Source organism: Camponotus vicinus, unplaced genomic scaffold, assembly GCF_025532165.1.
Source record: "Camponotus vicinus isolate PSW18456_S1 unplaced genomic scaffold, iyCamVici1.0 SCAF_10, whole genome shotgun sequence".
Classification (NCBI taxonomy): domain Eukaryota; kingdom Metazoa; phylum Arthropoda; class Insecta; order Hymenoptera; family Formicidae; genus Camponotus; species Camponotus vicinus.
The window spans coordinates 9720431-9736421 of record NW_028141946.1 but is presented as its reverse complement, the minus strand read 5'-3'; the positions used below and the strand labels follow the sequence as shown (position 1 = coordinate 9736421).

The following is a 15991-nucleotide window of genomic DNA, read 5'->3' as shown; positions in this document are numbered from 1 at the left end:
AACGGCCGATCACGTGATCCGACGCGACGTTTTAATGACGTATCGCGTGCCGTGCGTTAAAGGGCCGGCGAAGCGGCCAGTAACGCTCGTCGCACGCTCGTCACGTGACCGAGCGCACGTGCGTGTCCAATGAGAGCGACGCTTCCCTAAAAATAAGGGCGATCCGCGATCGAAATGGCGTGAACGGGGCTGGACGCGATTGTCGGATTCTAAATCCGTCGGAGCGTTCGCCTTTCGTGACATTGATCGGATATTGAGCGTGTTTTGTTACGAAAATTAATTGAGAGAAATAAAAACGTGTCATTTCTTTATCAACAATTTATATCCATCGTTATTTTTTATTTGCAGCACTATACGCCCATACAGCACAGGTAGATCCTGAGTATGTACTCAGTATATCGCAAACGTAGATTGTGTATATCCCACTAATATTCGATATACATACTATGATATTTTGAGAATGTACGGAGGATGTTCCTATGTCTGCCTTAGAAACCTACTCAGTATATACTCAGAATATTTCTTGGTATATTATGAGTATATTTTTAGAATATTTTAAGCATATTTTTACATTAATAAATTATATATGAATATAGAAGATAGTTGGACTATATGTAGAATAAAAAATAGATTCTTCGTGATGTAAAAAATAAATAAAAATGTGAAATTATTTACTTTATAAACAAAACTTCAGACAAAAATGTTATTTCTAATAGATGAATATAAAACGTTTGAAAAACACCTATTAGTGTTTATTAAATGATTCTCCTTGAAATATTGATCTCGATAATCTATGTACAATTATGTAAGTACACTCGGTAATAGATGAAATACCTTAATAAATGCAGTAAATGGATTACTTCTCATTTTAATTTCAAATAATCTGTTTATTATTCTGAATTCCAACAAGGAATCCAGATTATTAGACAAATTACTTTAAATTAAGTCAGTTTATTATAAATTAAACTGACTAAAAAGAAAAAAGAAGAAACTTTGGAATTCATGTTAGTACCAGTTCTTTATGTCCATTTCACCAAAAATTAAGTACGAGTTTGGTGGCGCGCGTAGCGGCAAAATGAAGAAACACATGCAATATTATAGAGTATCCTGAAAATATACGAGAAAGAATATACTAATACGAGATATTCAAAGTATATTCTGAGAATATATGAAAAATAATATACAACAAGAGATGTTATGGGATTATTCTCAGTATATTACATCTGTAACGTATATTTACAGTATGAGTATAGAATATTCGAATATCATGTGCTGTGTGGGCGTATATTGCGAGTAATATTACATACAGTGTACCACAATTCGCGATTCTAATGACAGATTTAATCTTCAATTTTTGCAAAACATGTATAATCGTCAATTTGTATATATTATATATAAATATTTTTAATATATAAATATAAATGTATAAACATAAAATTGAAATACCATGATGCATTGGCTCTTCTCAATATCGATATTTAAATGATCAATTTATGATTTCTTAATTATTTTGTGTAATTTTTTTTAGTTTACAAATATGTACCATATTGTTGCTTTTAAACTACTATAACTCGCCTACAGTTCTTCTTGTTTTTGTTTTTGACAGTACACATTTGCTACCTTTGTACATAATCTTGTAAATTTTAAGAAAAGTTATGTCTCAAACATATAACAATAAATCACTTATTCACTTATTCTGTCGTGAATAAAAAATAATCGATTTTCTTATGATTTCTCACATGTAACTTTGATTTATAATACATATTAAATGACTTATATATATATTATATATTTACAATAAAATTTACTTACATATAAAACATTTAAGAGTAAGAGAATTCATATTTAATGTTATCCAACATCATCGTTATCACCGTCATTAGCATCAAAGGATAAGACAATCTTTTGCTTGTCTCTTTTTGCTTTCTTTCTCACAGGTTTATCTGTGGCAGTTGTCTCAGATTTGTCCGACTCTATTTTAGTCTTGCGAAATATAATCTTCTTAGATAGATCAGCTGGAGCATCACTTTCTTCTGCAAATTATTATTAATTTATAATTTATACGTGTTAAGTTGAACATTGTTGGTAAAAATAATTTACATGATTAATGGTGCTTTACTATATAATACTATTAGCTATTTCTCAAAGCAATTTAAAACAACTTATACCTTTCTCTTTTTGTTTTTTAAAGGCGTCTGCTTCTTCCACTGTTAAATCACCAGAATTTAATACAACAACAACAGGCTTCTCATCAGTCAACTCTTCCCTCTCATCGTCAGAGATTTCTGGTAATATTTCTCTCTATATATAATTTAATCAAATCATAAATATATTTGAAGCATAAATAATATTATTATTTTTGATAAATATATTAAAAATTTTTTTAAATATCAAATACAAAACATACAAAGGTTATAAACAAAATTGCGTACTGTTAAAAATCCGTGGCAAATAACTCAGAAATACCTTACTTTTGTATCGACAGTGGGGCCTTCTTTATATCCGATTTGCTCTTTCAACTCTCGCAGAAATTTCGGCTCGTTCGGCTTAATATATGATATATTGTGCTTCTTTCTCGACATAATTTCTAATTTTTTGGTACACCAAGTGTTTGAAAAATACGTCAACCTTCGAAGTAACAAATTATAGATAGAATTCTGTTGGCGAGAGATTAAGGCTAATATCGCATGTGTCGTACGATGAGTCGATTGGCTAAGAATTTTTCAGGCTATACAAATCTATGGCGAATCAATGCACGCCATGAAATCTTAATTTTAAACTTGTATACATATCATCGTTTTATACAAAGTTATTATTGAAGAATTTTATATGAAAAAAAAAAAAAAATAATGATGACTCACTATGAAATTTTGATACCGATTATTTGACACACGTTACATCGTTATATAATTTTATTAAACTGCAACATAATTGACGATTTACATTCTCGTTAAAGAAAAATCGATTAACAGATTTTTCTTTATTTTTTTTATATGAATTTCTACATTTCTTTACTATCGAGCGTAAGCGCGTTGCACGTTACACTTGAAAACAACTCGATAAAAATGAAAAGTCGCAAAAGTATCAGCAACCATTTCAATACAGATATACACGATTTTATAAAATTTATGTGTAACTTCACTCGCTAGTAAATGATATTCCCTAATTCTAATACATTAAAAAGTTATGTAAAACTGAGCAGGATTATGAAGACTGGACTGAGTATATATATACATATATAAATCAATTAGCTATAGTTTCCAATATACATGTGTATGCACATATGCATTGTATACAATATATAATATATATTCATATGGACATTAAAATATACAACTAGTTTAATACCGTACATGATGTATATATCTATGTTTGTAAATATATATATATATATATATATATATATATATATATATATATATATATATACACACACATACATATATATACATATATACACACACACACATGTATATACATGCACATACAATATTTGACATGTCAAATAATTCACAAATAGATTTTTCCTCCTTTTACTTACATAACATATCGTTCTTCTTTCTTTTTTTCACTTCTCTATCTTTCTTACGATCTCATTCTTTACAGTTCATAAATAACAAAGATATGAATTATGTAAAGTTTCAGTTTACACAAAACAAAATTTCAATTAGTTACATGTAAATATATATATATATATATATATATATATATATATATATATATATATATATATATATTTCATCTAATATTATGTATGTCCCTTGGTAAAGTTCTTTTTTTACAATTAAATTCCCATGATATAGAACAGTACAAAACGATAAGTTTTTCTCTGTAGAAGCATTAATTTCATCATTATAGTATTTCACTGTAACGGTGGAAATATATCTATTCATGACTGTTAATGTGATATTACAATATTTAAATATGCGTATGTGTTTACATATATATATATATATATATATATATATACATATAGAATATCGACTAAATCATAATATAATCAGCAACATAATTTCATAAAAAAAAAGTAAGATAATGTAGAATATTTCTTTGATTGGTGTTTTGTACTGTTTACACAAAAAATAATCCATAGAGTATAATAAAAATACATTATTCTAAATATTTAAAATTGATTTTCTTAAAAGATATTCAATCAATTAAAAAAAAATTATCGTGTAATTTTTATTTTTGTGTTTTTGTGAGGTAACATGTCAATCCAATCAGTCATTATTGCTAGAATGAGAAGTCGAATATATGTGTATATATATACATATATATATACATATATACACATACACACACACGCGCGCGCGCACACACACATGATACTGCACAATATGTATGTATATTATGTATATATATTTATAAATACATGAGGTGGCTACCCCATTATTTAATCTATCATAGTCCATTCCCGTGTTCAGAAAGGCATATCGATTTGAGCAGATATTATAATTTGTCTATTTGGAAGATTAACATGTTACGCAAAATGCACACTCTTTTGCATATAAAAGTCTATCTTATGAAATGATTCCTACAGTTTTATTAAACTCAAAGGAGAAATCTATGGCTGTATCATGCAACAATCGACATCTTTCTTTTTTTTTTATTTTTTTTAAATATAAACTCGTTCTAAAAATAAGTGCGATTTTGCTCGCTCGAGAGAGATGTCACATGTGTGTATGTGTACTTATATATAAATTATTTTCAAAAAACGTGCATCATATACATAAGTAGTATTTCCCTCTTTTATGCTTTCGTTTATTTATTTATTACTCGTAGACTAGGTGAACGGATTAATATGGGGCAGCCTTGTGAGTATATTATATATCCATTCAGCATTTATAAACTCTCTTTGCATAACATATGACGCTGCCATAAAGAGAACCTTCGGATTTTTCCAGAATTATACAGTAGGCGGGTCGGAGTTGTCTGTATAAAACATTTAGAACACTGTAACATTCAGATGTTTTGCAAAATGTACCGTTAGTTGTTTAATATTTGATTAGTAAGCCGTCCATTCAGAAATGCTCATTCATATTATACTCGTGGTTTGCACAAGATGCAATTTATTAAATATGTAATCTCGGAATTATTTCTCTTCAAAATGGCAAAATCTTTTTCTTTTTTCTTAAATTTTTCGACAGTATATTATAATTTTGATCAGTAATATACTAATTATAAATCATTCTCTCAATTATATATATACATACATATACATACATACATATATATATACAATATGTATGTATATATATATTTATGGTATCCAAAATATTTACAACTTTACTAGCAGGTTCTTTATGTATCCCGCTGTTTTTCTCAATAAAAACATATCTCCTAACGTGCATAAAGGAGAAATTTGTTTTAAGCTAATCCCTTTGCGCTGCACATTTTATCCTTACTTAACATTCTCATTTAATCTGGGCCGTAATTGACACCAGGGATAGAACTACATGCAAGGGCTCAATCACTTTCTGGACCACCTTCCTTCTCTCCCTCGCCGTCTCCTTCCTCTCGTGTCATGCCTTCGATTGGCGCTGGAGTATCCTCTACGTTCGTGATGTTACTCGTTGGCAGTTGATCGGACTCAGGCGGCACTGACGGTGGACCATTCTGAGGAGCACCTTGCGGGAATCCTGTTTCGGCCGATACTAAATGCGATGGCATGTGTGGCGAGGCCGTTTGTGATTTTCTGCTTTTCTCACCTTTCCTCCACAATGTAATCTCCTATAAATATATAAAACAAAGACATATAGAAAAATGCACAGCAATAATATCATTTTTGAACGTTTTCAAAGAAAAAATATAATATAATAATTTAAGAGGAAATCTTAAAGAAACTATATAATTAACTCACTTGCTGCTTGAAATATCGCCGATCTTCTTCGTCCATGAGAACCAAATTCAGATAGTATCTAACGCTAAATTTTTTATTAATATCGCGCATTGTAGGCGCTAGATCATATCCAGCCAAGAATACTCTTATAGGGATAGATTCTCCTCGAACAGGTGCACCATCCATGATTTCGTATTTTGCTATAGTTTCGTTTTCGGTAAACGTATGAGGACCTGCAAATATATATTCTGATTATTGTCTCAGTATACCTGAATACTGTGAAGAAAAATACTTGTAAAACCAAAACTCTCATTCCAATTTTGCTATGTATTATTCTACATGCATTAAAAAAACTGCAGAAAATTATAGTTAATATTGTTCACTATATTCTATAGAGTTAAATGTAATGTTATTTAAAACATACCAGAACCTGTGGTTTCTCGTTTGATGATTGCTATCTCCATATGTTTTATTTTTATTCTAACCAAAAGAAAATATATTTTACCCACAATTACATCCTTCAAATGATACCTAAAAAAAGAAAGGAGTAATTAGTGCCACAAATTCAGAAATTCAGAGAATCACTATAATAAGTCAAAAAAATATTTAATAAAATTTGACTTACTTGCTTTTATTATATTCAAATTCGATATGCAAACAGTCTTCAATTCCAACTTCCATCTTAATGGGATTATTCATATCTGGATAGGAACTAAGAGTGTGCACAACTAATTCAAGTTCTTTAACAATGTCACTAAGTCTTCGTACAATTGTCACTTTCAAGAAATATCTTAGTCTCACGTTGGAGCCAGTATAACTCTCAAATGGTTTCTCCACATTTGGAAACTCAAATGTGTACACTGTATTGTGTGTTAACTCCCCTGGCCTCGCCAATTCCTTCACTAAGCTTGTAAACTCATGGTGGTTACCTCTATCATAATATAGTTCGATTTGTCCAATAAACTCTACTTTAACACCCTGATGCTCCAATTTACCAGCTTTCCGTAAACTGATGTTGATCTGCAAACATTAATTTAGTAAGAAATTTGTATTTTATAAACGCATACATATCTAACAAAAAAATATTAAAGTAACAAAATGTGTTACAATTAATTAATGCAAAATTTACAATAACAATTTAAAAAATATGATGTATAAATTTTGCTGGGAAATATATATTATCTATATTTCTTTCAGTTGTGTCTACTAATGAATTAATCTGCAAACAAATACAAAATGTAAAGCAGCATTGTGTCTCGATCTTTCACATATAAAATAAATCCTACATGAAATATTTTAACGATTCACTAAGCGTATCAGACTACAAGTGAATAATCTGTGCATGATCAAAGTATACTTGTTCAAGCTTCGTGGAACAAGTCACATAATTTCCAACCCACTGAACACATTGCGTGCAAACAACACGTCAACAGTTCTCAGCCCTACTCGAACTCTGAAGTTTTCGTGAACCAGATAAACGATTAACGTTGACCGGAGCACTGGACGGATATTCGACGGAGCAGAAGCCCCCTACCTTGCCGGACACGGTCTCGCCGTCGTAGTACAGCAGGTGCCGCTCTTTCTTGCCATCCTCAGATTTGATGTCCGCGGTCTTTCGCGTCTCAGCGCCGTCCAACGTGATCTCTATATCGGCGGACTGGCCGAAACCGAAGAAACTCTGCGATCAGAGGAATAGTAAGTGACGTAACGTCCAAAGGACGAGACTACGGGTACTTAAATTTCGAGAGTCGACGGTGGGGAGATCTGACCGTGTCCCTCGGGGGCGAACGCACCATTTTCCACGGAGAGAGAGAGGACACACAGCCTTCGTTGCGAGCGATGAGGTGGCCCGGCGCGTTGCCGCGATCAGCTGATGCGATCGGCGTAGCTGGGATCAATGGACGTTACTCCAGGGCAGCATTTTCCTGGACGCAGAGACGAGAAAAGTTGGGTTATTTTTTACTCGTTCCTCCCAAAAGTCACAAGTAGCCAATATGACCGTGGCCGCCCCCCCCCCTCTCTCTCGACACACAGCCGTACGTGAGTACGTCCGCCGTGCTACTGACGTCGCGTTCGAAAATACACTCATGTCCAGTGACGTTCGACCGACCAATCGGAACGAGGCGATCCCTGGTAACTCCGTTCCCGATTGGTCGATCGAATCGCGGGCGAATGGAGTGGATTTTTCGACTCCTGTCAAATCAACGGCGGCGCTCGCGAGAGTCCGCGAATGACGTTTCGGTTTCCGCTCTTTGACAGATCGGATCCCGCGCCCCTCGCGGATCCCCTAGATTGCGCACGTGATAACCGGATCGTCAGATCGCGCCTCCTTCAGTGCGACGCGTTTACACGGTTTTGCGAATCATTACGATAAACGCGAGGGAGAAGACGGAAAGGGAGGAACGTTGCCTCATCGATGGAGCTCGACGAGCCAATCTTGTTCCTTGTTTTCGGTGCTACTCGTGCGATTAGTTTCTCGACTGATGAATGAAAATTGATAAATTCCCGGCAGATTGGAATGTATACGTTCGTGCATTTATAGCTTCGTATACGCGTTCCATCGCACACCCTACCCACCTCGTTGCTAATTACATCGTAGGTGTATCGGGAAAAATCAATTTCCACCCACGGTGTGCACGCGTTTTGCGGCGACGCTACGGAACAAAACAATATGACAGACATCGCACATTGTTGCTCGTCACGAATGCATGTCGTCGCGTAACAATGTGAGTGTTAAAAATTTCGACGCGTCAAATCTCGAGAGAAATTTGACATGTCATTCCCGATATACTCCGTATTTTGCGACTATTTAAATCTTCGTTATCGTTGATAAGCAACATTGATAAATATTTACCTTGTCATTAAATACGATTCTCGTATCGGACAAGTGACACTTGACGCTGAAAATGAAACACTTGTATCTTTATAATCGGATTTTTTATTTTCTTTTCTTTTTTTTTTTAGGAATGTGGTTGCGGGTTTTTGTGTGTACGAAGGTGGAGGTGTCAGTGAACTCTCTTATGTTTCACAAGGGATACAGCAGTTCAGTTAATAATAACACTTTCAACGATGGATTACGATTATATGCCCTTTCACAGAGAGAAAGACTTTCATAATAGATGTTGTGGTGGAAAGCTCTGGTGCATCAAGGCAAGTTTTGCAAGTAGAATTTTTAATGTATTTTGTATTATATATTAGATGTGTTTTTGTTTTGCAAGTGATTAAGATTTACTTTAGCAATTGCGTAAGCAATTAAGTATTATATATAAAAGTTCCACATAAAGCAAAAAATTTGTTTTATATGATGTTCAAAAAATAAATTAATATTCTTAGAATCCAACAATCAACTTTTGACTACATATTACAAGATCAAAATTAGATTACAGAATAATATTGCTTTCATAGTGTTTTCTTTGATCAAAAAGCACTTAGCATATACTTTGCTATTCAGAAAGATTTTAATAATCTCATTCATTGATATCATTAAAATCTTTTTTGATGTTTACAAGGCCAAAGAAAAGAAAAGAAGCAACACTTGTAAGCAAACTTTTCAATTATATTTTATTTTAATATATAATTTTTCTAATATAATATTTCTATATTTATAGGATATATGTGGCATCATATGTGCAGTATTAACATGGCTACTGATAATTTATGCAGAATTTGTAGTAATGGCAGTGATTCTTATTCCTACCATAAATACATTATATTCCAGCCTGAATATGGCCATTTTTCAGTCTCTAGCATTTTTGGCTTTTGCATCACATTTAAGAACCATGTTTACAGATCCGGTAATTAAGATAATATTTAATATTTATTTATCAGAGATATTTGAACATATATTGTAATAAGATACATTATGGTTTTTTATTCTTATACATAGGGTGCAGTACCAAAAGGTAATGCAACAAAAGAGATGATACAACAAATGGGATTTAGAGATGGACAAGTTATCTTTAAGTGTCCAAAATGTTGTTCTATCAAGCCTGAGAGAGCACATCACTGCTCCGTTTGCCAAAGGTAAATTGACAATCAAGTTTGTATATATGAGGTGGTGCACAATTAGTATTGATTATATTATTGCAATATTAAGGTGTATTAGAAAAATGGATCATCATTGTCCATGGGTTAACAATTGTGTGGGGGAAAATAATCAAAAATACTTTGTACTTTTTACTGTAAGTATTTTAAAAATTATGTACATACAACTATATGTGGTGTAAAACTTTTGGAAAAAAAAAAAACAGTTGAAACTTATCAAAACATATATTTCTAATGTAAATCTATTGAAATACTTTGTACAATAATCTCCTTGAATATATTTTTTCTTATATTTTAGTTTTATATAGCGGGCATATCTCTACAATCTCTATTTTTGTGTATACAACAATTCACCACATGTGTCAGACAAGAATGGAGGGAATGCTCCACATTTAACCCGCCAGCGACGGTAGTGTTATTATTATTTTTGGCATTCGAGGCACTTTTATTTGCCATTTTTACTGCTGTGATGTTAGGCACACAACTACAAGCTATTTGGAATGACGAAACTGTATGTACATTTAAATTATTTTTTTGTGAAATTATATAAAAGCAAAAATACAATTTATATTCATAAAAATATATATTGCAGGGTATAGAACAACTTAAAAAAGAGGAAGCTAGATGGGTTCGTAATAGTAGATGGAAATCAATTCAGGCAGTTTTTGGAAGATTTTCGATAGCTTGGTTCTCCCCTTTTACCTCACCTCCTAATGCAAAGACAAAACTAGATTCGTATCTATATTCTGTCTGAATTATATATTTTGATACATATAACCATGACTTATATAGAGGAATATTAGTGTACATAAATAATAATTAATTTTAATGGTCATGTGTGTGATTGAAATACAGATTGGTTCTAAAAAATGAAGAAAAATATCAAAAAAGAATTTGAGCACACATGTATATATTTTAATGAGTTTTATCTTTTTATGATACTTTCTCAACAAATGTGCTGATACATTTGTAAACAACAATTGCATTTTATTTTTCTTCCTTTTTATAAATTTATTTTTATTTAGTTTACATTTTTTTTAAATGTAATCTTTATATAAAATCTTTATATAAAAATTAGTTTTTCTCAAAATTCTTTAAATCATGTAAAATTTTTCCATTTTCTAGAATTATTCTGTATATATGCATAAAAATAGATATATTATGTTTATAATATTGAAAATTTTGTATAATTTCATGCAGATTTTATATTATTTCTCAAATTTTTACTTATCCTTCGTAAAGAAGACATTGTGATAGTAAAAGTATTGAAAGTTAATAATTTGAGAAATTTAATGTGGCTTAAGACTCTTTGTCCCTCATTGATATCATTAATTTATGATATCAAAAGTGAAAAATTATACAAATCTCTGAAATGTATCGAAAATAGAAAATGGAAAATAAATTAATTTTCCATTTGATATTCGGTCACTATATTTGATAATATAAATTTCAACTTTTTGGACTCGTTTAAACTTCGTTTTGACTTGTAAATTAATGAAAGATTGTAAATCCGGATCAATTACTATAAAGTTGACTTTTATTACAAATGCATAAAACAAGTAACTATTTTAAATATAAAAATTTATTAATGTAATAACCAAATTTTCAGTGCATTTTCACAAATTCATGTTATCAAATATGTGATGACGCGAGAAAACTTATTATGTACAAGAAAAATTCATTCTTTCTTGCTTCGGATTTCTTACTTTGGACATCATATTTTAATGAGGAAATAATTAATAAGGAAATAAGAGCTTTTATTATTATTATGGTTAATTATTTTCAATTTTTTTTTTTTTTTATAAAAATTCTATTTGTTGCTATATTATATTCATTTATTTTATATTATACATTTGAGAATTGATTACATATATATATACATAGAAGTTGTATAATATAATATGTAACACAATTCTTGCAATTATAACAAAAATGGTGTAAGTGAGAAATTCTCAATATAAAATATATTTAAATATAGATATTTAATATATATATCATAATATATATATTTACATTATAATATATTTATATCTCTCTTTCGCGCGCGTGGAATATTTGTAATTTTATACTATTATCCGCAAAATATTGCCCGAATTGCGTTATGACGACATTAGAGAAAAGTACTTAAAAATAATAATCAGGGCTGAATTTACGTTTTCTAGGTCTTTGGATACTATATTTTTCGAGATACTAAAGTACATAAATTTAGATACAGAAAATGAACATATTTAATAAATGTGTTATATATAACATTGTTACATATAACATTGCAAATATAATTAGGCCTAACTAATTTTTCATATAAGATTATAATAAACATTCATGCATATACAGGGTGACCCATTTTAACTTAGGCAGCCAAATAACTCGAAAAATAAGCAAGATAGAGAAAAATGTTTTAGACAAAAGTTGTATGGTTTCGAGGGGGCCATAAGATGGTATCATTGGTTTGACCTTGAAGAGTCATTTGAAGGTCACGTGAAGGTCACTTCAATTTTTTTAAATGGAACATCCTATATATTTTTGTACATTCTTGTAGCTCATCTCGAGAGCTTTCCAAAACACTATAATTAAGTACATTTTCGTTAAGTACTTTTTGAGTTATGAGGCTTGAAATAATTTCTTAATTTTACATAAACCGTAAAATATCTTGTAAAATATTCATTTTTCGATTACCTTACCTTAATAGTTTTATGTACAAAATAATGAGAGGAATCAATTGGTGTAAAGAAAACACATAGTTGTTTCGAAGAAAAAATATGTAATTTGCAATTAACAATTCCATATTTTTTCTTAAAAACAACTATGTGTTTTCTTTACACCAATTGATTCCTCTCATTATTTTGTACATAAAAGTATTAAGGTAAGATAATCGAAAAATGAATATTTTACAAGATATTTTACGGTTTATGTAAAATTAAGAAATTATTTCAAGCATCATAACTCAAAAAGTACTTAACGGAAAGGTACTTAATTATAGTGTTTTGGAAAGCTCTCGAAATAAGCTACAAGAATGTACAAAAATATATAGGGTATTCCATTTAAAAAAATTGAAGTGACCTTCACGTGACCTTCAAATGACTCTTCAAGGTCAAACCAATGATACCATCTTATGGCCCCCTCGAAACCAAACAACTTTTGTCTAAAACATTTTTCTCTATCTTGCTTATTTTTCGAGTTATTTGGCTGCCTAAGTTAAAATGGGTCACCCTGTATAACATCTGTAAATGTTTTTTTCTTGTGTTAAATTTCGCAAAATTATTTAAGTTGTTAGCTATTTAATGTATTTTATTAATTTCGTTATGAATAGTACAATAATGAATTTTACATGAGTGAATTCATTATAAATTCTAATTTTTATATTATAGTAGAACTTTATCGTATTTATACATAAAAAAGAATAATTCTTGTCTTTTTAACCAAAAATATACGTAACACATGTTATATAACAATGTAATATTCATCATATGTTTAAATCAATATAGTTTAGTATTACTTTTTATAATAATGTGTGTTTGTCGAAGGCCCCTGAATTTACGGCCCGAGATAATGCGCCTATGAGTAAATCCGGCTCTGGTAATTATACTTTATCCAAAGAAATATAACATCTACAGATGAAACATGTCTATATATTTATTCCGACGAAACAAAAATATAATACTCGTATAATCTAGATATTATGATGATTGTATTAAGATTATAATGAATAATGGAGACACTTTTTTTATAAATTCATCTTTCATTCATCTCTCTCTCTCTCTCGCCTTCTTTCTCATGATTGAGGATTTCACATATTTCATATTTTTATATACATTCAAACTCGTAATTTGTAAAATAATTCTGTTCAATCATATTAATATATATTTTAATCGGCACTTCAATTTTTATCGAAATATTCGTATTATACAACAAAAGTGCATCATTGTTAACAAGATAATTTTTATAAATGACTTTTATACTTATAATATAGTTCAATTTTAATTTAATTTAGTGTATATTTGTTATTGCTCTATTATCTTTTACAAGTTAAAAAAGAAAAACATTTTTTCAATTTTCAATTTATATATAAATCGAATTATTATTTATAAATATTAAAAGATATAAGAAATATTAACTTTTAAGAACAAATTAAATAAAAATGTTCTCTCTTTATTCTCAATTCGGAGCTAACGCGCCAGCGTCGATTAGATGCGAGGGAAACTTGTTTCGACGTAGGAAGATTTAAAAACGAGAGCGTTTTATTCCCTTTGAATCCAAGTATTTTTCTTCGAATAATTAATTCACGTTCTTCTCGAGTCGCTATGTCCAAAATTCTATCTGAACTTGCGAGAACAGTCCAGCAGTCAGCGATGATCTCTTGATAGTCGCGCATTCGTAAACTCGCATTCGAAGATTTCCCTGCTTGATTTTGGAAACGAGCGATCAGTCGCACGATCGCTAATGCGAAAAAGATTGGCAATAATTAGCATTCTAATCTAATCTGCAGCAGTAATTTCTCCATATCACTTTCTATACTCGCTCTCCAAACATCTGAAAATAAATATTGTCACATTATTAAGAGTTATATTGCCAGAGATTTTTTACACACATATACACACATACATACACATAAATAAATAAAATTTCTCGCAAGATACACAAACTGACATTGATTTCTGTAGTCATACATAACGTGGCAATAAGAAACATGTGTCTCAAGTTGTAATATATAAATTTAATTATCCCAACAGCAACTTCTAAAGTAAAAGTCAATAATTAGCAGAAATAGTAGCGATCTAGGGTATCATTAACTCTACTTAATTGTTTGATGATTTAACGTTGCGATATATTTCACGAAATAACATTATTACTTTGATTTCTCTGTGTGACTGCCACACGCAAAGTATTAAAATAATATTTTTACTATTACAATATACATTAATTATTAATGTATATATACAGGGTGTCCCTGAGCATGAGCTCACGCACTTGTGAGGAGGTAGAGCGCAGTAAATTAAATAAAGAAATCCTATTCCATGTAACGATTTTTGTAATAATAATAGAAATATTAATTATTGAAAGTTCATCACAGTTACTTTCAAGGTCAATTTTAAGATTGACAGAGGCACTTTCAGAAAAAACGTTTGATACAAAAGTTTCTTATTTTTTCGCGTACAATTCGAATCTGTAATAAAAAGTACTACGTTCCCCTAAAAAAATTTAACTTCCGATCCGGATGGCGTATTTCCGGTCGGAATCAAAAATTGAAAACATCACCATTTGATAGAGCATACCCGATTTACTTAAAAATTGTTCGCAATTTTTGATAAAAGCCATTTATTTTCATTTTAAAAGGGATGTACGGGTGATCTGGGACCCTCTATATACAGGGTGTCCTAGACCACCCGTACACCCCTTTTCTTTCAAAAACTAAGCATTTTAGAGAAAAACGTTTTCGACAAAAATTGTATGGTTTTGAGGGGAACATAAGATGGTGTCATTGGTTTGACCTTGGATGGCATCGTTAAAGTGAGGTCAAGGACACCTTTAATTTCTTAAATGGAACCATCTATTTTTATTGCATATTCTTATAGCTTATGTCGAGAGCTTTCCAAAACACTATAATAAAGTATTTTTTCATCAAGTACTTTTCGAGTTATAAGGCTTGAAATAATTTCTTAATTTTACATAAACCATAAAATATCTAGTAAAATATTCATTTTTCGATTATCTTACCTTAATACTTTTATGTACAAAATAATGAGAGGAATCAATTGGTGTAAAGAAAACACAAAATTGTTTCGAAAAAAAAAATGTAATTTGCAATTAACAATTACATTTTTTTTTTCGAAACAATTATGTGTTTTCTTTACACCAATCGATTCCTCCATCCGGATCGAAAGTTGAATTTTTTTAGAGGAACATGGTACTTTTTATTACAGATTCAAATTGTACGTGAAAAAATAAGTAAACTTTTGTATCAAACGTTTTTTCTGAAAGTGCCTCTGTCAATCTTAAAATTGACCTTGAATAATAGAAATATTAATTATTGAAAGTTCATCACAGTTACTTGAAAGTAACTGTGATGAACTTTCAATAATTAATATTTCTATTATTATTACAAAAATC

The 15991-nt window shown here is 30.5% G+C and overlaps 3 protein-coding genes across 5 annotated transcripts; 1 reads left to right on the top strand and 2 right to left on the bottom strand.

Moving 5' to 3' along the window:
• Positions 1-300: 300 nt before the first annotated feature.
• On the bottom strand, positions 301-2777 carry LOC145959990 (uncharacterized protein KIAA1143 homolog). 2 transcript variants are annotated; one of them, XM_083079218.1, is made up of 4 exons: positions 2472-2777; positions 2169-2301; positions 1813-2033; positions 301-1633 (listed from the first exon to the last, which is right to left on the bottom strand). In XM_083079218.1, the coding sequence occupies exons 1-3, from the start codon at positions 2580-2582 to the stop codon at positions 1852-1854; spliced, it is 426 nt and encodes a 141-aa protein (XP_082935344.1). In that variant the 5' UTR covers positions 2583-2777; the 3' UTR covers positions 301-1633; positions 1813-1851. The 2 variants fall into 2 exon arrangements, with proteins under 2 accessions (XP_082935344.1, XP_082935345.1); XM_083079219.1 differs by having other exon boundaries at positions 301-1107.
• A 103-nt stretch (positions 2778-2880) lies between these two features.
• On the bottom strand, positions 2881-7890 carry Vps26 (vacuolar protein sorting 26). Its single transcript, XM_083079213.1, has 6 exons — positions 7633-7890; positions 7374-7517; positions 6465-6859; positions 6264-6370; positions 5861-6072; positions 2881-5730 (listed from the first exon to the last, which is right to left on the bottom strand). Exons 1-6 carry the CDS (start codon positions 7633-7635, stop codon positions 5467-5469), a joined length of 1125 nt encoding a protein of 374 aa, XP_082935339.1. The 5' UTR covers positions 7636-7890; the 3' UTR covers positions 2881-5466.
• A 232-nt stretch (positions 7891-8122) lies between these two features.
• LOC145960596 (palmitoyltransferase ZDHHC3) lies at positions 8123-12237 on the top strand. Of its 2 annotated transcripts, XM_083080174.1 has the most exons (7): positions 8123-8565; positions 8804-8989; positions 9448-9633; positions 9726-9862; positions 9936-10020; positions 10182-10394; positions 10476-12237. In XM_083080174.1, the coding sequence occupies exons 2-7, from the start codon at positions 8909-8911 to the stop codon at positions 10635-10637; spliced, it is 864 nt and encodes a 287-aa protein (XP_082936300.1). In that variant the 5' UTR covers positions 8123-8565; positions 8804-8908; the 3' UTR covers positions 10638-12237. The 2 variants fall into 2 exon arrangements, with proteins under 2 accessions (XP_082936300.1, XP_082936301.1); XM_083080175.1 differs by lacking the exons at positions 8123-8565; positions 8804-8989 and adding an exon at positions 9024-9376.
• Positions 12238-15991: the final 3754 nt, after the last annotated feature.